General features: G+C 42.5%; 1 protein-coding gene across 1 annotated transcript in view; it reads left to right on the plus strand.

Annotated features, from left to right (window-relative positions):
• The first annotated feature begins 3,220 nt into the window (after positions 1-3,220).
• PDIA6 (protein disulfide isomerase family A member 6) overlaps positions 3,221-23,955 on the plus strand; it is a 54,887-nt gene continuing 34,152 nt past the window's right edge. Inside the window, exons 1-5 of the mRNA XM_073625383.1 lie at positions 3,221-3,407; positions 9,397-9,538; positions 11,754-11,811; positions 13,216-13,342; positions 19,662-19,774. Of these exons, the coding sequence (XP_073481484.1) occupies positions 3,383-3,407; positions 9,397-9,538; positions 11,754-11,811; positions 13,216-13,342; positions 19,662-19,774 (465 nt within the window). The 5' untranslated portion in view covers positions 3,221-3,382. The remainder of the gene's footprint in view (positions 3,408-9,396; positions 9,539-11,753; positions 11,812-13,215; positions 13,343-19,661; positions 19,775-23,955) is intronic.

Here is a 23,955-nt window from a genome sequence, read left to right on the forward strand (position 1 = left end):
CACTTTTGACACTTTTTTGGGACCAGTGACATTTATACAGCGATCAGAGCTAAAAATAGCCACTGATTACTGTATAAATGTCATTGGCAGGGAAGGGGTGAACACTAGGGGGCGATTAAGGGATTAACTGTGTTCCCTAGGTGTGTTCTAACTGTAGGGGGGATGGGACTGACTGGGGGAGGAGAGCAATCGGTGTTCATACTCAGTATGAACACACGATCTGTCTCCTCTCCCCTGAGAGAACCAGGATTTGTGTTGTCATGAGCGATCGCGGGTGCCCTGCGGCCATCCCGCCGGGCACTCGTATCAGCTCCGGCGATACTCTGCGGGCACGCGCATTTGCCTGCTAAAGAGTCTTAAAGAGCCGACGTACAGCTACGACGTACAGCAGTAGTGCCATCCTGCCGCAGTATAGTTGCGGCGGCTGGTCCCGAATCGGTTAAGAGATATGACTGAATTCATTTTCAGGAAGTCAGTTTTGTGATTCAAAAAATGCATCATCTTTTCTGGCAGGTAGGAGGTGTTAGAAGAGTGATTGCATCATATCCTCTTCTCTCTCTCTCTAACTGTAATCAGCCTACATTTCCCATGAATACTTGGGATGGGAGTGAATGTGGGAGGTACACTAGGCTTGTACATGTAAATGTGAACTCGCCCACTTCAACATAAATCACACCCCTCATTCTGCAGCCAGCAAGTCATACATAACACATGGTATGATAGGTTACAGCCTTATAAATGCAAACCAGTGCAACGTGTCAGGGACCACCAGTGCCGAATGTCAGGGACCACCAGTGCCGAATGTCAGGGACCACCAGTGCCAAATGTCAGGGACAACTAGAGCCGAATGTCAGGAACCACCAGTGCCTCGTGTCAGTCCCACCAGTGCAGCTTGTCAGTCCCACCAGTGTAGCGTGGGGATTATTATCAGAAATCACTTGTATGACATAGCGGGGATGTCCCACTGTGTCAGGTATAGTATATGAGAACACCGCTCGCTGATATCCCGCCCCCCCCCCCCCCACCGTTGTTATGATTGACAGCTCACTGTGCCAATAATGGCACAATTGGCACAATGAGTTGTCAATCATAATAACGGTGGGGGGGGGGGGGCGAGACATCAGCGAGCGCTGTTCTCATATATTATACCTCTATACCTGACACAGTGGGACATACCGCGTTCTGCATGGAGATAGCAAGGGGGGGGTGCTGCGGTGGGGGGCGGAGACTGTCAGGAAGCAGAGGAGGAGGAGAGAGGAGAACACTTCCTCCATGGGCTGCACAGACCCCCTCGCCGCCGCCCACAACATGTCTGCTTCCTCCCTGCTCGTTTTCAGAGGACTACAAGGGGGTGTGTCAGACCGCTGGCTGAGCTTGGAGAGGGATAGAAGCCAGCGGTCTTACAAACAGGAAATCACCAGGTAATAACGTTTTTTCAGCAACCTATTACAGAGGAACTACTGAGCTCAGAAGAACATGGATGGCAACGTTGGTGAAGGTAGGAGATCATAAACAAGGGCATGGAAAAAAAATTTGGCTGGAGTTCTGCTTAAAGGGACCACCTGGCATGGAGAGAGACTGTCATTGTGACTCAGGAGGGGACATGTCATGTCAGTGAGGTGTCATCATCATCTGTGCTGCTGCACACTGCTGTCAGTGTCACTGTGAGAGGACCACCAGGGATGTCAATCAGTGCCCATAAATGATGCCAATCAGTGCCCATCAGTAATATCTGCCTGTGCCTCCTCATCAGTGATGCCTATCAGTGCCACCTATCAGTGTCCATCAGTGCCACCTATCAGTGTCCATCAGTACCACCTATCAGTGCCGCTTATCAGTGCCACCCATCAGTCCAGCCTTTCAGTGCCCATTAGTGTTGCCTATCAGTGCCCATGAGTGCCACCTATCAATGCCCATCAGTGCTGCCTACCAGTGCCCATCATCAGTGCCACCTCATTAGTGCCCGTTAGTGCAGTCTCATCAGTGCCCATCAGTGAAAGAGAAAATGTACTTATTTACAAAATATTATAACAGAAACAAAGAAAAACTTTTTTTTTTCAAAATTTTCGGTCTTTTTTTATTTGTTTAGCAAAAAATAAAAACCCCAGTGGTGATCAAACATCACCTAAAAAAAGCCCTATTTGTGGGCGAAAGAACGATAAAAATTTTGTTTGGATACAGTGTTGTATGACCGCGCAATTGTCATTTAAAAAGCGACAGCACTGAAAGCTGAAAATTGGCCTGGGCAGGAAGAGGGGAAAGTGTCCTGTATTGAAGTGGTTAAAGTGTAAGTTCACCTTTACAAATATTCTGTAAGGTGAACTTACACTGGACTCTCTCCTATTGTACCTCTCAGTGTGTATGGATAGGAGGCAGCACAGTCACAGGGACAGCGCTGACCAATCAGAATCCGTCTAGCCTGTCCTGTTAGCGTTGAAGGAGAGAAAGGCAGGAGGATTTCAAATTCCCAGTCCGGTAAAGCGGTGTCCCGGTGACAGCGGGGGATCGCCAGACTCTGGTAAAGCAGGACCGGGGAGGGGGGGGGGGTCCAGTGTAAGTTCACATCACAGGTTTTCTGTAAAGGTGAACTTACCCTTTAAATCACAATGCTAATTGCATTTTGTTTGTGGCTTAAATACTAAAATTTGTACCTAGAACTGTAATGTTGTAACTTTTGGAAATTCCAGTAAAAACGTGGCTGTGCCAGTAAATTTTAGGTGTCGTGTCAGTAAATTTCAATCTGGTAGGTTGGCAACACCGATGCAATATTTAGGGGGAAATTTGTCCGGACACCTAAATAACGCGTGTGATCTGCTTTAGTGAATGGAGCCCGCTATGCATCACAGCACTGAAGCAATGTAAATGAGCCCCTTGTGTGGTCTCACTGTGGTTAACACTGCGGGGGTCCACTTATGGCTCCATTCCAAACCCCTATATGTATGTTTGCAGAACTCATGCCAAAAACCAGCTCAGCCAAATCGGATTATATCGCTCAAGCCAATAATTATCAGTGTGCGGAGATCAGATAACAGCAAACTTTACACACAACTCTTATTAACTTTCCTCCATACTACGCCCATCCCGGCCTGACGTCACTAAATCCTGCTCTGGAGCGCACAACCACCACGCCCCCTCCCCGAAACTCCGCCCGTCTTCTGGCGTGGGCCAATCACATACTCCCAGCTCGCTCACCCGGAGGAAGACAGGGGGAGAGTCACCGGCGACTGCGCTACCCGGCCTACTCTGATTGGCTATATTAATGCTGGAGCCCCGGGAGAGACCAATAGGCGGCGGACACGGCGGAAGGTGAGAGTGTAGCTCCGAGGTGCTTGGGAAGAACAAGGCAGACGGTGGATAGAGCGGTCCGGAGCACAACGGGAGGATGGCCAGAAGAACGCTGATACTGGGTGAGAGCAGGGGGCTGTGTGTAGTGTTATCTTCCCCTACATATACCTATCGTACACAACGTGCCATGCAGCACTGTACCAGGGGCTCTGCAATATATCTATCATTATTATATACATATATCATGCATACTGCTAATACATAGCTGTATTTGCATACAGTGTGTGTGTATATGTATGTATGTGTGTGATTGTGAGAGAGATATATATATATATATATATATATAAGAGATCCTCCCCTCCTGAGATTTGGTGTTTAGTGAGATCTCGGGGGGGGGGGGGGGGGGATTCTTGCCCATCTATGAGTCCTCTTTGGTTCTGATTCATGAAATTTGAAGGCATTATGGAACCGATAGTCTGGTCTTCTCTGGAATCCAATTGGACGATGCTGCGGTTTATATGGGAAGCGGTTGCTCCTTTGGCTGCCGTCTTCACACATCAACCGCAGGGTACAGAGGAAAGTACTATGTTGCTTTATACATCATCCTGCCTAGAATCCAGATATTCCAGGCTTGAGTTATCACAGTGGGTACATAAAGATGTAGTCCACTCTTTGCAAAAAGTTAAAGCATCACTAAAGGCAAAACCTTGCGCCCCCCACCCTTTTTTTTTTACTTTATTTTTTTTCCATTTTTTTTTTTTGGATAGCGTAAGGGACGATAATGACCCCTGACAGATTTTATTTTTTGGCCCCTGTGTCGATTTGTGCCCCCTGTGAAGATTTGCCTTCTCTTCCCGTCCCTTTGCCAAAACAGGAAGTGAGAGGAAATCCCATAGGGGAGATTTACTAAAACTGGTGCATCTGTGCATAGTAACCAATTTAATTTCTAGATTTAAAGCGGACCTTCAGTCTTATTTTTTTTAACTTTCCATTTATTAAATGTTCTCCCCTTGTTGTTTTAACTTTGAATAGTAAAACATATATATTAATTTTTTTTTTTTTTTCTGCCAGCAAATCCCTTTTATACAGCTCACTTCCTGTTTCTTGTTTGGTAAAAAGCCTAGGCTTATGACCTCATGCACAGCTCTCTTTCTCACTCACGTGAGAGTTTGCCAGGAAGGGAGGGGGGATGGACAATTAAAAGCTGCAGAGCTGGAGGTGTGCCCCTGTGTGTAAATCCAGGAGGGGAACAGGAAGCAGCTTCAGCTGCCCAGTTAAGATGGATGCAGCCAGACTTAGTGGAGCAAGATTTCTGCAGCATGTTTGGCAAGTACAGAGGAAAAAAAATATATATATATAAGCAGACTGCAGTTCCTCTTTAAGACCCCTTTCACGCTGGAGGTGTTTTTGTGTTTTTCAGGTGTTTTAGCGCCTGAAAAACACCACGACGCCCCAATCTGACCGCCCGAGTGCTTTCACACTGGGGCGGTGCGTTTGCAGGATGTTAGAAGTCCTACAAGCAGCGTCTTTGGGGTGGTGGAGGAGCGGTGTATACACCGCCCCTGCATATTGAAATGAATGGGCAGTGCTATGTAGCGCCTGCGCTTCGGCAGCGCTGCCTTTATGGGGGGCTTATCTCAGGTTCTTTGGGTGACATGCCAAAGATGATGCTGACAGTACATCCACATAAGATTTACCAGTCTTTTATAATGAGATGTAGTTTACCAGGGCAAGGAATGGCCCCCTTTCACATAGACTATCTCAACCTTTTCAACACCGAGGAACCCTTGCAAAAACCTTTCGGTCTCAGGGAACCCCTGTTAAATATGCTATATCTACAATTTGTGATACATTGGTGTGATGGCCAGTGGAAGAATGCTGTGGTCTTGGGGAAGAATTTCCCCCCTACAGATGGCTAAAAAGATAATTGGTGTCACTGGGAACTTATCTGAGAGGCAAAAATTGGTCATTGCTCAAGGAACCCCTAACAACCATTGGAGGAACCCGAGAGTTTCATGAAACCCTGACAGACGTTCCGATCAGGTCTGCCTGTCAGTTTTTCAGGCGGACCCGCTCGTAACTTCAATTGCGCTCCTATGGTGTGGTGGATGTCCGCTAAAAAAGACGGATGGGCATTGTTCCCCATCCAGCGGATCGGATGGAAGTGGACAGCTCTTCATAGCTGGATTCTGTCAGACCGGCTGCCATACACATGGCCTGAATGTCGACCGGTTTCTATTGAATCTCCCGACATTCGGCCCGTGTGTACTAGGCTTTACTCCTACTGACAGAAGGGCGTTATCCACTCCCACCAGTGTCTGGTACCCATAAAACCAGAAGGACAGTAAACTGGCCCTTTGTTTTAGAGAGCATAAAGACCACTGATCTAGGCAATAATTCATAATGCCCTAACTTCTGCTGGTCAGTAATATCCAATGGATTTTGAAGAGTGAACACCCCTTATTCACCTGATTGTCACTGAGACACATAGAATGCTTTTTTGTTATTTCCTCTTGATGCCTTTGGGGCAGGTAGTGAAGGAGATGCCACTATTGGTGGACAGTTTAGAACATCACAAAGTTTATTCTTTCCTGCATCCATCTAAACACCATAATTAAAGTATAACTAAAGGCAAAACTTTTTTTAGTTTTGGATAGTGGAGAGGGATTAGAACACCTGGCAGTATTTATTGCTGTGTGGTGCACAGGAGAAATGACTATGTGAACAGCGCTAACTGGATATATGACAAATGTATAGCAAAATACTCCTTATACAGACTAGACCTTACTAAAAATAAGTGTGTGTGTACAGAAATCGTATATAACTGCTTGCAAATATAAAGTCATCATCTCAAAATCAACATGAATAAGTGCAATATAATAGTGAAGTGCAAAAGTCCTTTAATAAGCATCCAGATTATTATTATTCACGATTTATATAGCGCCAACAGTTTACGCAGCGCTTTTCAATGTATAGGGGGGACAACACAATTGCAGTACAGTTCAATACAAAAGGTACAGGAGGGCCCTGCTCATAGAGCTTACATTCTAAGGGAGGGGGTGGTGGTACAAAAGGTAATAGCTGCAGAGAATGATTTGATGGGGGTGGCTCGGGGACAGTTGTTAGGTGGCTGTGGGATAGGCTTCCCTGAATAAATGAGTTTTCAGGGATCTCCTAAAGGTGGACAGGGTAGGGGCTGATCGAAATACTGGGGCAGGGAGTTCCAGAGGATGGGAGAGGCTCTGGAGAAGTCCTGAAGGCGAGCATGGGAGGTGGTAACAAGGGAGCTAGAGAGCAGGAGATCCTGGGAGGAGCGGAGGGGACGATTTGGGCGATATCTGCAGATAAGGTTGGTGATGTAGATGGGGGGGGCAATGTTGTGAATGGCCTTGTAGGTTATGGTTAGCTTTTTGAATTTTACGCAGTGGGGTAGGGGAAGCCAGTGAAGGGATTGGCAGAGAGGAGCAGCAGTCATGGATTGGTTAGTGAGGTGTATTAGTCTAGCAGCAGAATTCATAATATATAGTATATGGAACTTCTCCTGCATCAATTGAAAGAAGGTTCCACTCATGGCCTCAAAGAAATAAATGCCACGTGGAAGATACAGTTAAGGTCCGCACTCACCGGACGTTGTTGATTCCCCCCCCCCCCCAACACCACCACTAACAAGAAAGATCAAAAAAGCTTGTTAAGGTCTCCAAAACCTTGTGAGTCCTCCAACAGATTCCAAAGGAATCCTCTTCGCAATAGTGAGCAAATGCTCCAATTACAAGTGGCAACAGGGAGAAAAGAGAGTGAGAGAGCAGACCCCTCATAGTGTCAAATGTTGAGGTCACTTCATTAAAAGCCTCTAAGGGCTAGGCAAAACAAACCAGGATAAGTTATAAAAAGTCTCCTGTATGAACAACCGCACTGTGCAGCGGAGGTGATGGGAACAGTGTGACTCTCTCCGGAGTCGGGGGGGGGGGTTCCACCTGTATGTGATGTAGCGCTACGTGCGTTCCAGCCTTGCACGTGTTATCAGCGTGTATGTGTTATTGCTACCTGTGCTTCTGTTAGGGAGATTCACCCTACCTGTTTTGGATTTTTATTTACTTTCAAATAATAGTAAATTGGGGCTGTCGTGTACCTGATAGGGGACTGAGTTGATGAGGTCAGCCTCTTATATCTCCTGTCTTGGCCCCACTGAGGATGAGACCGAGGGAAGCTGAGGGACACGAGTGCCTGATTCCAGGCTGGCAGCTTGTCGGGGCTCTGGAGAATGGAGCATGCAGTGGTGTGCAGAGCTGGAACAGAAGACAACCAGGCAGGCACCCGAAGGTTAACAGAAGCCAGGGTCATAGGCAGAAGCAGAGTCTCAGGAATAGTCGGGGTCATCAGCAGGCGGGCAGCAGGGTACCAAATCATAAACCGGGCCAGAGTCAGGAACAGAGTTGGGTCAGTGGTGAGCAGCAAGACAGAAACAGGATACACAGCCAAGGTCAAGTAACACGCCGGGTCAGCAACTAGGAGAGCATACAGGATCAGATCGGGGTACCGGACACATCTGAAGATCAGTCGGCAAAGAATAGGAGACTATTCTATTCTTTAAATAGCCCATCTGACGCCAAGAGGAATTGTGCACGCGTGCATCCGCGACCGTGGAGTCCCGCACCCATGCCTGTTGGCCATTCTTTGAGACAAACCATGCGCCTGCGCACATCTATGTGCCAGACCTTTCTCAGATTCCCTGACCAGGGCTGTCCCCAGAAAAGTAATAGAGGGGAAATCTTCTAATGGGGACACTAGTTCTGGTGACCTGGGGTTCCCAAGAAATTCCCTTAATTTGCAGCGATTTTCCTCACTTCCTGTTTAGCTATGGGACAGGAAGTGAAGGGAAAGCGCCACAATGGGACACAGATGGCAAAAAAACAAATATGACAGGGGTTACAACCCTCCATTGCTTTATCCAAAATGGGGAGTGGGAAATAAATTTTTGCCTATAGCTCTACATTAAGTGTTTGCACATAAATTGTGTGTGTGTGTGTGTGTGTGTGTGTGTGTGTGGGGGGGGGGGGGGGGGTTGGCTGTGCTTGTATCTAAGGAAAGAAGGGGTTGACCACTATGCAGACATCCCCGATCTGGTTCAGGTGCTGTCCTCCTTCTAAAAAAAAAAGGCAAACGGTGTTCAAAGCAAAGAGTAGGCTCCCACCCAAAACTGACCTGAGCTATGTGTATGACCCTGCTAGGGACCTTAGCTTGTGAGGCCCTACTGGTAAAAAATGGTTCTCTGTAAAATACCACTGAATGTTGTAATGCTGTGGAAATTAATGGAATAATGAGCCATTTGGCTTTTAGCAGATTACTGGAGTCCTGCCAGCTTTTGTTTTGGTTTTTTTTTTTTTTTTTTTTTGATTGATAACTGAACCGTAATGAATGCCCTTGTTCTCGGTAAATAAAGCTCAAAATGCGCCCAATGCACATCAACATGGAACTACTTCTTGACAGATTAATAGTCTTGGTCTACTGAAATGTTGGTTGACTTGGCAAATATCGGCAATTTTGGATGGTGGCAAACCCTTCAGCTGAAGAGCATTCTTTCTCAACTTTTTTTTTTTTTTTTTTTTTGCCTTGGAGTGACCCTTAAAATCATTTGCTGGTCCTGGGTAACCCCCATTTAAAATATCAACAGCTCCCTCTACATGAGCATTAGTGGTCGGTGGGAAGAAGGGAAGCCAGTTTCTTGCATTGGTGGGAAGAAGATCATTGATGTCAGATTACTATCCTGAGAAACCGGACAAACCGCTCCACTGAATCCATGGCTTTGCCGGGAACTGTTGGTTACAGACCTGTGCAGGCACCATCAGATATAAGATCAATTCACTCCTGCTCAAGGAAAACTTGGCAACCTCTAGAGTCTAGACCAACATTAGGGGTCCACAGAACCCTGGTTAAGGAAGGCTGTACTAGAGAAGGCCCTCCAGTTGTCGCAATCCCCCGAGGACTTGTTTTAGATACAGTTGGGTTGGCGACTTTAAATACTTGCCCCTAGTGTGTGATTGTGCATAATGCACAATGTTTATGTCCTGTACGTTTTTGTTACTTACTTATTCTTGTTTTTTCTCTTTACAGGGGCATTGCTTTGCTCACTGTGTCTTGTGGTGAGGGGTGTGTATTCTGCCAGTGATGATGTTATAGAATTAACCCCCAGTAACTTCAACCGAGAGGTTATTCAGAGTGACGGTTTGTGGCTGGTAGAATTTTTTGCTCCTTGGTAAGTACACTACCATGAAAGATTTCATGAGACCATTATTATCATTATTATTCCATGATGGTATTAAGGCTACTTTCATACTGCAGCGCCCGGTCGTTGGCGCTAAAGCGCAGCTCGTTTTTGTGGCACTTTTTGGCCGCTAGCAGGGCACTTTTAACTCCTGCTAACGGCCGAAGAAGGGGTTAAAAGCGCCCCTATTGCGGCACTTCTGAAACTCTTTGGAAGCGCTGCCCATTCATTTTAGGGGCGCTGTATACAGCGCTCCCAAACTGCCCCAAAGATGCTGATTGCAGGACTCTTCCTAACATTTCACAAGCATACCGCTCCAGTGTGAAAAGTCACACTGAAATGAATGGCGCTATTTCTAGTGCTAAAACACCTGAAAACTGCCTCAGTGTGAATCCATCCTAAGCTGCTATGTAGTGTATCAATTAGAGGTGCACCAAATGGAAATTTTGGTGCCGAACCTGAGGATGCACTTGGCTGAAAACCGAAAATTAGTTTTTAAAAAAATATTTATATTTTTATATAATTGTATTCGACTTTTTAATGTAATATCAATTTAAATGAATATGAATTTATTGTGGTCTGTTATTGGCACCTTTTTTTTTAGCACACAAACTCAAGAAAAATGTATCCCTTTAAATTTTATGCATGTCTTCACACTGGTCTGGTGGGCTTTTATTGTGGTGTTAAAAATCCAGCTTGGTGCATTTTTGGTCAGTTAAAAAAAAAAAAAAAAAAACGCACCTCCCAGTTTAAACGCATTGAAAATGCACCCGTGTTTTTGCTGCAGTTTTTTTTTTTTTTTTTTTTTTTTTTTTTTTTTAGTCACACAACCTTTGAAAAACACACCGTAATAGTGGCAAAAACGCCGTGAATTTGCGTGGTGCATCATTGGTACCTTTTTCTCTTATTGGCATTCTTAAATGTTTTGGTGGGCAAAATTTTGGTGCATCTCTAGAATCAATTGTTATGTGGTATGGTGTGTTACTATGTACACATGATGGGTTACTTAGCTGTCAGCATTATGGAGGTTATTTACTAAAGGCAAAGCACTTGAAAGTGCACTTGGAAGTGCAGTCGCTGTAGATCCGAGGGGGAGATGCAAGGAGAATAAAAAAAACAGCATTTTTAGCTTGCACATGATTGGATAATAAAATCAGCAGAGCTTCCCCTCATTTCAGATCTACCCCTCAGATTTGCAACGACTGCACTTCAAGTGCAATTTCAAGTGCACTTTGCATTTGTAGTGCAAAGTGGATTTGCCTTTCGTAAATAACCCACTATGTCTTTCCATTTTCCTTATGTTTTTTGAAGTGTATAAAATTAATTGCGCTATGATTTAATCACCTGTAAATTTTAGAAGGGGGCGGGGATTGCCATTCTGTGTTCTTGGCATATGCCGGCGAGAGATGAATAAACAAACAAAGCATAGCTTCCTAAAATGTGTACGTGCCTCAATCCAAAGCACTTAGTGTGATTTCAGGTTACTGTCTCTTTTCGCTCAGAATAAGCCACATCTGACAGGTTATGCTGACCCCAAGGGATCCAGGGGCACAGAGTTGGAGGCTCCAGCACATGGCTTGTGATTGACAGCCTTGGCTGTGCATATTTTTCTATGAGACTTTTTGGAAATCCAAACTTTTTATTCTTTGGTCACAACGAACACGGCTTTGAAATTGTGCGACTTCAGTTGAAATTACAATTTCTAAGCTGTGTCAGTGCGACTGGGAAGGCATCTGTGCGACTTCATGCACAGAGGTCTATACAAGTCGCACCTGAACTTGTAAATTGTAGTGCAAGAACTACTTTCATAAGTTGAAGTTGCACCAATTTGACCACTTCTATTGCGGATAATAGGGTGCGACTTGTCATGCAATTTGAAACTATCAAATCCCTTGACAAGTGCACTGGTTGCTTTCAGCTGGGACCCCTGTTCTGGTGGGAACTTTGATAGACAAGATTTTCTCTGTCACTAACTAGCCGTAAAAGGAAACTGCAAGTTAGTGGCTAGTTCAGCGTACCAGGGAAGATGTAAGAGGCCCAGTCTGATGTGCCTAACCTGTTCATTTGCCCTCTGAACTACAGATTTGTTAAAATGTTATGTTTAATGATCTAAATAGATGTGTTTGCATCTACCACATACCTGAACACTTGAACTTTGGTTTTGATGCTTCGGGATTTAATGTGAATTTGTTTTTTTTTTGTACAGGTGTGGACATTGCCAGAGTCTGGCCCCACAATGGAAAAAAGCTGCAACTGCGCTGAAGGTAACTACCAAGATAAAATTAAGGGTGGTGTTAGTGAAAACTGCTAAATACACAATTCAAACGATAAAACGAAAGTAGTAGAGGCCCTCCTGGGTTTTATGCAGGAGTGTCCAAACAAGAAAAGTTGTCCTTTTGCCGCCCCACCCCCCAGAAGGATGCATGATGACTTATTATTCTGGTGACTAATATCCTATGGAAAATCAACCGGGAAGGTTGTTGGCTAATTTGTGAAAGAGCACACTTTCTGGTGATGTGTTGTCCTGTTAACGAATGGATTAGATTAATTGTCCTAACCCAAAACCCAGTAACCTTGGGATATTGCTACCAAATGTGGACCATGGCCCGGACCTAGTGTCTACAGTTCTTAAAACATTGAGGAGAGGCCTACATATTCATCTAGATTTTCCTGGTCGGGGACCATATACCATTGTAGTAATGTATACATATAGGTCACTCTTTTCACATTTTAAGGTCTTCTCTCCCATTGTTCCATATAAGTAAGCTTATGGTCTGGGTCTATTGGGTAACTTTATATAATATAGCAATATGGCTCTTCACCAGATCCCTAGTTTTGCAAGAGCTCTCAAATAACGTTAAGGTTGAAGGACGGGTAACCCTTAGGTTTATCCTTGAGGTAAGCTGATTGTATTAGGCCCAAGGAAAGGGGGTTTTACTTTGCTTTTATAATAAGCCAGAGAAAGTAGATTTCCTGATAACGTCTCCTATACGTATCAGTCCTTTTTGTTTATCCACCAGTTAAAGAGGTGTGGGAATAAGCCCAGGGTAAACTCCAGAATATTAAATAAAGGAGGTAAAGGCATATGGTTAAACCAAGATTATTTTCCCCCCTTCTCCTAATATTTGTCCCAAATCACTACTAAATATGACGAGTAGAAATTGGAGGATGCGGCCTACTAGGAATCCACATCAAAGCTGCTAAAAAGCCTAATGCTTCTATATCACAGTACCTCTTCAAAAAAAAAATTGTGTTGGCCTGTACTCCTCCTCCTATTGGCAGGTCCCAACTAAAGCTGAACTGTTGTCAACAGGCTATGGTCTTGTGTCGATGGTTTGAGACTCTTCTGAGATCATTCAAAATTCATTGCCAGTTGACTTGCCATGTGAAGTGAACAATATCCTGTTAAGACAAACTCTCCTGTTCCTTGTAGCGCTTTTTTTTTTTTTTTTCTTTTATTCAAATTTCCTCTTAGAAGATCACAAAAATACAAATTTTGTTGGGCGATTCTAAGGGACAGTTGGCAATGTACTGGGGTCTGTGTGAGGGACAGTCAGCAATGTGTTGGATCTGCGGGGGAAACCATGAGCAATGTATGTGATGAAGAGTCGGCAAATGATTATATGATTGTACCTTGCTCTTATATATCATTTGATGTTGTTTTGCAGGGTATTGTGAACTTAGGAGCTGTGGATGCTGATAAACACAAGTCTCTGGGTGGTCAGTATGAAATACGAGGCTTCCCCACTATTAAGATATTTGGCGCTAATAAGAACAAGCCTGAAAATTATCAGGGTGAGTATCCACGTGTTTTGTTATTGCCTTTTTAAGTGAACTCATACTTTACCCATGGGTACCCAATAGATTCTTAACTTTTTTTTTTTTTCAGAGATTTTACAGACAACTATATTAAGAAATGAATTAGGGCTGCAACTAACGATTATTTTCATAATCGATTAGTTGGCCGATTATTGTGTCGATTAATCGATTAATCGGTTAATAACTTTAAAAAAAAGTATGGTGTATAATTTAGTTAATATGTAAAGTTTTAAAAAAAGGCAATTCATTCTCAAATATCTCTATGCAGTGGTAAATATAAATAACCAACTATATGGTTAGGGAGCAAAATATCGAATCCACTCTGAGATTAACAGACAGAAGAGATATACTGTATATACTATTAGAGGAGATATACTGTATATACTATTAGAGGAGATATATACTGTATATACTATTAGAGAAGATATACTGTATATACTATTAGAAGAGATATACTGTATATACTATTAGAGGAGATATACTGTATATACTATTAGAGAAGATATACTGTATAAACTATTAGAGGAGGTATACTGTATATACTATTAGAGGGTGAATCTGGTAAATATCATCAGACTCAGAGATCACATTTTTTTATTAAAAAACAATGCCTTCCTTCAAAAAAAATGTAATTTTAAGAACGTTCATTCGATTTTCTAATCGTTAGTGGGGTCAAATCAACGTTCGTTTTCAACCACAGTGACGGGAAAATAGAAAACGTCTTGGTCAAAGGAATTTTCAGACAGTGTATGTGGTTTTCGTTCAGAAATTCATTTTAAAAACAGAATGTTAAAAACAAGTGAAAATTTCAAACATTCTTTCATTCAGTGACTATACAAAGATTTTTCATCTGAATATTCTCGCCTGAAAATTGATCCGTGTGGCCAGCATAAGGCTCGGTACTCACCTATGCAGTTTGCTTTTACGTTTAGTAACATAATGGGGTTAAAAAAACGAAAAATTAACCCTATATAGTACAAAAAAAGCAGATAATCACTACTGTAAGGGGTTCATATTTTACAGTAGCGATTTACTCTTTTTGTACTATAAAGGGCTAATTTTAGTTTTTTTATGTTACTGGCCGATTAATCGATTATGAAAATAGTAATCGATTAATTACATAATCGATTAGTTGTCGATTAATCGATTAGTTGTTTCAGCCCTAAAATGAATTTATTTATTTTTTTTTTTTTTTTTTTTTTTTTACTGTCAATTTGTTGGCATTGGCAACCCTACACCCTGGGACTTTTTATTGCAATTAAATGTTTTGTGTTCTCTTATCTGGAAATCATTGTTATTTTATCTAAAGAACAGGTTCCAAAAACAGAAAAGTACAGACCAATTTGGCCTGGTTATTAAATTGTGGAGACAGTAGAACCAGTCAAGTTTCTTTTTAAACTTTTAATGGTATGTGCTAAAAGATAGGTTCGCCTTTTGGGAACATGTTCCACTTGTTTTTAGGGTGGAACATGCAACATGTTCTGACGTCTGCTGCTGCCCTTTCCACTGTTTCTAGTGACAGCAAGCAGGGGATCTTCTCCCCTTGCTAGCTGTCACCATTTCCCATTCTGCGAATGGGGGAAAACTACAAGTACCCGACAGCCTTTGTGGCTGTTGGCTTGTAGTTTTCAATGAACTACCATAGCACTGTTGATCGCTCGTAGTTCACTGTCTCTTCCTATCGGTGTGTATTTGCCTGCCTGTATTTTTTTAAAAAGGTGAACTTATCCTTTTAAAATGTAAATTATAAGAAGAGTTGCTCATTATCTGCAACCTTGGAACTCCGCAGCATCCTACTTTCTGTTGACATGTGAGATCTGATATTGGGCTCAATGAGGTAATTTTGCTGCTAAGCGTTAAGGGCCTCTACACACAGCCTCATCTTTAACCACTTGGTGACCACCCTCCAACAATTTACTTAAGGCGAGTGCCCGCTGTAGGCAAAGCCGTGTACTGGTAAATTGCCGCCAGGGTGGATACAAATCTATGAATCCCTTTTAAAAAAAAAAAAAAAAATACATTAATAATTTAGTTTAGTCAGCATGAAATGGAGCTTGGTTATGTAGCATGAGGCTGTATATTCTGCAATATTTACATTTTTGGTAAACTCATTCAATGAATGCAAGCTGAGATGACATGCACTGCTTTGATTCATTCACACAATTTCACAGTAACCATGAGATAAAACAAAGTTCAGGAATATTCCTTTAGCTCATTGTTTTGCAAATCTACAAACGGTATGATTGATTTGGTTCAGATATTGCTGTTTTTACTAACCTGACAGCTTATTCTAAATGGGAAACCTTCATTTTGTTTGCAAATATTAAAGATTCTAACTACTAGCAAGCATAAGTCCTTACATTTTAAAGTGCACCTGTCATTTCAAATCCATCATGGCAGTGCCTGTTAGCGGGCATCCACTCACCTGCTGCCGCCACGTCCCTCACCTTGTTGTGTCACTGCTGCATCACCAGCCATTCCATTAAAGTGAATGGGACTGTTGGTGAGTCAACAGCAGGTCAGAGATAACTGCTGCTCTTAAAAATGTATTATTTGCTGCCTTCCTCCTGTTTAGGGCGTGTGCACATGCATCCCCTGCCCAGGGATCCACTGTGATTGTACACAGCAGGAGCCTGTCGGCAAGTACCGGCCAATCCTTCACAGATGGGCCTGCTGATCGGCTGTGTGCAATCGCAGCCCAAACCTCTATGTTGGTAAACAACCCAGAGCTCCATACAGAGGAAGCAATCTGTCAGTTTCTCATCCCTGAGAAATTCTAGTCGCAAAAACAGCACACTCTACACACACAACACATAGTTAGGCCACACATTTATCCCCTTGGATTGTCTTAGATCCCTTTCCAGCCAGTATCATTAGTACAGTGTATTATTATCACTGTATCAATGTCACTGTTTAGGTCATTGCCAGTTAGTCATCCCCCCCCCCCCCCCCCCCCCCAGTGTCAGTGTCAGATTGCCCTCTGCACTATCGCAGTCCATTATAAGTCACTGATCGCCGCCATTTGTAGTAATTAAAAAAAAAAAAAAATCTGTTTGTAGGCACTAGTAACTTTCACTCAAAACAATAATCAAGATACACTTTTTTTTTTTTTTTCTTGTTTTTGATACATTAAAAAAAAGTTATTATACAGGATTTATATAGTGCCAACAGTTTGCGCAGCGCTTTACAACATGGGGAGCAGACAGTACAGTTACAATACAATTCAGTACAGGAGGATTCGGAGAGCCAAAAGTTGGCCCAAATGATATGTTTTAAAGCATTGTTTTTAAATCGCAAAAAATTAAACCCAGTGGTAAACAAATGCACCAAAAGAGAAAAATTATATATTTTGTTTGGGTACAGTGTTGCATGACCACACAATTGGCAGTTAAAATAGCTGCTGGTTGAATGGAAGAGAAAAAAATAATCCAGTATGGCTTGCCCTTGTGTAATAAGGACAGGGCATGGCCCATTATAGGTATATATTTTCAATTTCTGGTCTGAATAAACCCCTAATGAGAAATAACTGTTCCATAGGGAATAAAAAAAAAAAATCATCCAAGAGAGCTAGCTTTCTTAATTTGTGGATTAGAGAACCTTTGATTTCCCTATAGGCAAAAGCCCTCAAGTGTGTGTGTGTATACTGTATTTATTGGCGTATAACACTTTTTTCACCCTAAAAATTGGGTGCAAAAAGCATGTGCGTGTTATACGCCAATACTTCAATTTTAGCTGCCTCGGAGGGGACAGGGAGGGGGGCCGGACGAGCGCTGTCACATTACATATAGTGAGAATCTCCTGTTTACTTGGTGGCCTCTGTAATAGGAAGTCCCGTCTCCTGGGCCGCCATTGGACCACTGTTCTGTCTATCATAGGAGATTCTCACTGTATATAATCTGTCAGCACTCAATCCCGCCCCCTCCCTGTCCCCTCTAGGTTGCATTGATGGCACTGGTGAGGCTGCTGCATTGATGGCACTTGTGAGGCTGCAGATGGGCATTGATCAAGGCTGTATTTATGGCAATGGTGAGACTGCAGATGGGCACTGACTCTTATTTTGCTTCAAAGTTCACTATTTAAAATTTTAAGTTTTTTTTTTTTTTTTTTTCCCTGAAACTTCCCTCTTAAAATTAATGTGTGTGTATATTATAATATAATAAAAATATATATTGTGTGTATGTATAATTTTAACATTAATAACTACATGCTTCTAACCTTTAAAGTGTTACTACAGGTGTGTATGTAACCTTTTTTTATATTAAAATGATAAACCTGTTATACTCGCCTGCTCTGTGCAATGGTATTGCAGAGTGGCCCCCAATCTCCTCTTTTGGTGTCCCTCCATGGAACACATTGCATGCTTGTTCCCAAGCTGTGTCTGTCTATGGAACTGAAGAGATGCATCTGGATCTTTTCTCCTTTCTCCCTCCTCACACAGGTAAAGGGGGAGGACAGATTAGAGGTCAACCGATATATTGGCTGATAGCCGATTTATAACTTCAGCAGGACTTGCAAATGACTTCTGTAATAGAAGTCAATGCAAGTTGTCTGAAGTTTTCTTCTCTCCTCCTCTGGGCAGCCTGCCAAATCTGATAAGAATAAACATTGTATCTCTTCAGGTTCTTTTATCAATAGACTGAACTCCCTGTGTAGAATTTCTCAGTTTAACCATTTAAAGACTAAATCTTTTCTGACGTTTGTTGCTTATAAGTAAGAATCCTGTATTTTCCTGCTAGAAAATCACTTAGAACCCCCAAACATATTATATATATATATATATATATATATATATATATATATATATATATATAGCAGAGACCCTAGGGAATAAAATAGCGGTTGTTGCAATATTTTATGTCACACGGTATTTGCGCAGCAGTCTTTCAAACACAATTTAAAAAAAAAAAAATACACTAATGAAATTAAAAAAAAAAAAAAAAAAAAGCAGTAAAGTTAACCCATATTTTTGGTCCAAAAGTTTTGATTACCTATTTTTGTGTATTTAATTAAGATATAGTTAGTTTTTTTTTTTTTTTTTTTGTTTTAATCTAAATTCTACATACAAGTGAACTGATTGGAGGTTTGTTTTGTTTAATAAATGTTTAAATGTAAAAAAATTTCTTTATTACTTAAGGCTGCTTCCACACTGGAGCGGGCATGTGTTGACGGTTAAAACGCTGTTAGTTTTAGCGGCGCTATTCGGCTGCTAGCGGGGCGCTTATAACCCTGCTAGCGGCCGAGGAAGGGGTTAAATGCGCCCCTGAAGCGCTGCCGCCGAAACGCTTTGCAGGCGCTTCGGCAGCGGTGCGCATTCATTTCAATGGGCAGGAGTGGTGGAGAAGCGGTATACACCACTCCAAAGATGCCGCTTGCAGGACTTTTTTTTTTTTTTTTTTTTTTTTTTTTTTTTTTAACATCCTGCCAGCGCATCGCCTCAGTGTGAAAGCACTCGAGCTTTCACACTGAGACTGCAGGGGAGCCGTTTTACAGGTGCTATTTTTAGCCGAAAAACGCCCCAGTTTGAAACTGTTAGATTTTATGAAATGAAGGGGAAAAAAAAAAATTGGCCTAATATATCGGCCCAAAAAAAAAATCGGCATCATATATCGGCATCGGCCAGAGAAAAAAACCATATCGGTCGACCTCTAGGACAAATCGCTATAAAGTGTTCTGTTTTTTTTTTTTTTTTTTTTTCCTTAAAGTGGTGTTCTGGCCAAAATTATACGTTTTAAATAAAAATAACTCCTATAATACACAAGCTTAATGTATTCTAGTAAAGTTAGTCTGTAAACCTAAGGTCTGTTTTGTTAGTTTATAGCAGTAGTTTGTTATTTTATAAACTTACAGCAGGCTGTGGCCATCTTAAGTCATCTTAAGTTAAGTTGCTGCCCCTTCCCAGAAGGCATTGCAAACAGGAAATGATGCGATGGGCTGCGGCCAGGGAGGAGGAAGTGAAAAATGAATACAGCAGATATACAGTAAGTGCTGAGAAAAAAAATGTAAAAATATCCAATTCGTTTACATTGCACAGTTTAGTGAGGGATGCTGAAGAGTTGTAAAAGTGGGTGGAACTCCACTTTAATGCAGGAATGCATTAAGGTTAAATGTTTTGGCTTTAGAATCACTTTAATAAAACAGTAGCTCAGAAGTGTTAGGTCCTCCTTTAATGGAACATTTGTAAAGGCTACTAGGAGTGTTATTAAAGTTTGTTGTAAGAGGTATGCTGTATTACCTGTGTATTTGGACATTTCGCACATATTGATATATGGATCCTCTCGTGTGTTTGTATATACAGGAGGCAGGACTGCTGAAGCCATTGTGGATGCTGCATTAAATGCTCTTCGATCACTTGCATTGGACAGGCTTAATGGAGGAGGAGGAGGTGGTGGACAGGACTATGGCAAACAGGTAGGTATACCTGCATTTACCCTAAAGCTCTGTTTATGTACCCCCATTTACGTTCACCTTTTTCATATACAGTAACAGCAATTCAAAAAATTGCTCTGTCACATATTGTCATAGTCTGTTTTATGCAAAAAGCTGTGTGTTAAGCAAAATATGGTGTGGTTTTTTGTTTTGTTTTTGGATAGTTGAAGAAATAGAACCCCAAATTCAGGTTGGTGCTTATTTTATGTCTGCTACTGTTGGAAAGCTTCCTGTCTGGTAAAAATGTTTTCAGAAGGACAGGAAACAAGAGGAAATCTCCCCAACAGAACTGAAATGGCAGTACAAACCAGACACTCTCTAACCAGGGGTCTCAAACTGGCGGCCCTCCAGCTGTTGCAAAACTACAAGTCCCGTCATGCCTCTGCCTGTGGGAGTTGTGCTTGTAACTGTCAGCCTTGCAATGCCTCGTGGTACTTGTAGTTTCGCAACAGCTGGAGGGCTGCCAGTTTGAGACCCCTGCCCTAACCCAGCTTTTGTGGAACTACAAATCCCATGAGGCGTTGCAAAGCTGACCATTACAAACATGACTCCCAAAGGCAGGGGCATGTAAACTCTTTCATGCTCTATCCAAAACGAAGAAAACAACATTTTTCTTCTTGGCATGCACTTTAAAAACCTAGCAAAATAGTGCAAACTTTGAGCCTTTTTAACCTTGATCCTTGCTTTGTTACCTTACGCAGCTTACTGACCAGGGACCGGCATTAAGGATACCAGTTTAGCCAAGAAAAGATTCTGGTAGCAAAGCCAGTATTGGGATGAAAAAGGACGAGAGTGGTGCACTCAACTGCAGTAGTCCAAATGAAGCAAGCGCTATAGTGCGCCAAAGGTGGATGGCACTGCAGTCAGAACCTCCAAGAGCATCAACACATCACAAGTCAGTTAGGAGCCATTGGATGCATTAGTGTTGACCCTGTTTACCTGATGAAGGGAGCTGTTATTTGCTCCAAAAAACATTGCCTAACTTAGTTTTTGGGAGTAGTATGACTCTTAACTGAGCTTATGATGTGCTGGTGGTGCTTTGCAGTGGGGTGCTCCTCTACATTGCAATGATTAAATGCTTAAGTCTAGGGGTTGCAGAACAGGCTGTATTACTTACCTGGTTCCCTCAATCCATGTGACTGGTCTGCCACTGCTCCTGGTGCAGTCCCATTCCTGTCTCCCACCACATACAATGCAGAGAAAAATAGCCCTGCACTGTACATGATGATGATGCTCCACCCACAGACTGGAGCTTTGAGGAGAATAGGAGCACTTCGGAGCTTTCCTGCTGGAGCATGAAGTCATGTAGGTAATACAGCCTCTTGCTGTGTCCCCTGGGCTTAACGAGCATTTACCCATGCATTTTGAGGCTTCCCAGTGCATGGGTTTGGTGGGGGCTCTTTATTTGTAACTGGGAGTACCCGGAGCATTCAGTTGCCTGACCGTTTTTCTCAGGGACTCTGAAGATGCTCTCTATACTTGAGAAGTTGAAGAGCACAAGACAATTAAAAACACCAGAAAATTCCCAATCATGTTCCATTGCACTTGGGAGTTTTAGGAGTTCACAATTAAAATGATAGAATCTCAGATTTATGTTTTAGTTCTGTCCAGAGTACTTAAAGGTGTGTCCCATGCATTACCCCATTTTAACCTCAACCTCACTAGACCACACCCCCCTTGATGAGAAATTACTTTCATTGCTCCCTTAGGCTGCATTCACACTATGGCGGTTTGAATCGCAGGCAGATCTACCCATGATTTCCCAGCGCAGAGGTGTGTGACAAATGGCAGCTTTGCAATAAAACCAGTCAGGTTCATTTTGTCAAAGCTGAAGTTTAAAAGCTGATTGGCTACCATGCAGAGCTGCACCAGATTTTGCACTCTCCAGTTTTAGTAAATCAACTCCCATTGTGTTCCTCAAACATTCTTGACTTGATCAGATCTCCTGCTTACATTGCTCTGTGGTCCACTTCTGATGCTTGCATGCCCATTGTAGGCACTTTTGACTGGACACAGGTCAGCATGGACACTCTGCAGCTGTGCGACACCATATGCAACAAACCGTGTGACACCTTTCTGTAGCTCTTCTATTGTATCGGACTACACAGGCCAGCCTTTGCTCCCCCCACATACATAGGTGAGCTTTAGCCACCCATGACCCAGTCACAGGTTCACTAGGTTTCCTTCCTTGGACCCCTTCAAACTGGGAACATTCCACAAGAGCTGCAATTTTGGAGTTGCTTTGACCTAGTCGTCTAACTATTACAATTTGGCCCTTGTCAGAGTTGCTCAAATTCTTATGCTTGCCTATTTTTCAACACATCAATTTCAGGGACAACCTGTTCACTTGCTGCCTAATGTATACCATCCACTTTCAGTTGTCATGATAATCAGTGTTATTCACTTAACCTGTCACTGGTCATAATGTTATGGCTGATCCGGTGTGTATGATACGCAGAAACAGGAGACTTCAAGCATCTGAAACGCAATGTCTGATGCTGAAGACTTTGGCTTGTCTAGCTCTTCTAGTGAAAATCGATCACTGCCCACCCGACTGTTAATTTCTATAACTTTTATTTGTCGAGTAGCTTGGTTTTTCATTTTTTTTTTTTATCCAGATGACTATTGCTTTACTTATGCTTGGAAAACTTTGTAAAGATATGTAAAAAGAAGGCTTTACAGTGCATTCGGTTTAACTAGAGCTTGGCTATCTATATCTGACTAGTACTTTTTTAAAGCTGAATTACAGCTATGAGTGATGTTTACCTGCCGAAGGATTTATGTTTCTATCCATCTGGTACTCACATTTACACAGAACTACCACATAACACAGCCGGATTAGTTACCTCACTTTTCTGTACTGCTTTTCAAGCCATACAGTTTTATTCCCATCCTGTGAATGTACAGCAAAGGAGTATCAGCCCTTATTTCACTGCTGTCTCCTGCCAGCATATCCTACTTGGCACATATTCACTGCAGCCCATCTAACTGACCCATAAAGCAGTATTAAAGAGGAACTGCAGTCTGCTCACATGTAATTAAAAACATCTTTGCCATTCTGGAGCTTCCCTCCAACCCCTCTGCATATTTTATAGTACTGCGATTCTGTGCTTCAGAAATCTCCCTCCCACTGAGTCTGGTTGCAACCATTTTAACTGTGGGCAGCTGAAGCTGCTGCCTGTTAACTTCCTGGATTTACACAGACACACCTCCAGCTTTCATTGGCCCTCTTTATGACTCATCCTTCTTGGCAAACTCTCACAAAGAGAACTGTGTATGATGTCATAAGCCTAGGCTTTTTGCCAGACAAGAGAGGAAGTGGACTGTATAAGGTATTTACTGCAGAAAAAAAGTTTTACTATCCAAAGTTAAAACAACAAGGGCAAGAAGATTTAATAGATTTGGGGGGGGGGGGGGGGATGACTGAGGTTCCACTAAAGCAAGCATTCCATTGCACCCTTACCAATTCTTAGATGTGATGACTGCATTGGTTTTCTGCTAATGCATTCAAAAATGAATTATGGAGTTTAAAAAAAAAAATGAACATTTATATTCACTTAGGTGGATGCAGCCATCTATATCAGGGATCTTCAAACTACAGCTCTCCAGCTGTTGTGGAACTACACATCCCATGAGGCATTGTAAAACTCTGACATTCACAGACATGACTAGGCATGATGGGAATTGTAGTTCCTGAACACCTGGAGGGCCGCAGTTTGAAGACACCTGATCTATATGATGCTGCAACTATCCCCTGACGGCCATTCCCCCCCCAATTACTGGGCAGTGCTGCTGTATGCTGCGCCTCCTGTGCTTATTCCTCCAGATTTGTCTCTCACTAATACAGGAGGCGTGTTACTGGCCAGATCACTAGGTGAAAACTAAGGGGAAAAAAGCCAAAGAAAAGAAAACCAATGCAGCCACCACATCTAATGATTGGTAAACGGTAATATAACGCATTTTGGTTTTAATGCTTCCCACCCCTACCTTATACCAACATGACTTGATCTGTCTAGATCTGTCTGGAGTTTCACTGAAGTGGGGCTGGTTTTCAAATGTGTGATAACCTGCAGCAAGAAACTTTTTTGCTAGGACAATGATTCATGTTCCTTCATAGTGTAATGCAAATAATGTATATCGTGTCTGCTATTGCAGACATTTCT

This window comes from Aquarana catesbeiana, linkage group LG04, assembly GCF_042186555.1.
Source record: "Aquarana catesbeiana isolate 2022-GZ linkage group LG04, ASM4218655v1, whole genome shotgun sequence".
NCBI lineage: Eukaryota > Metazoa > Chordata > Amphibia > Anura > Ranidae > Aquarana > Aquarana catesbeiana.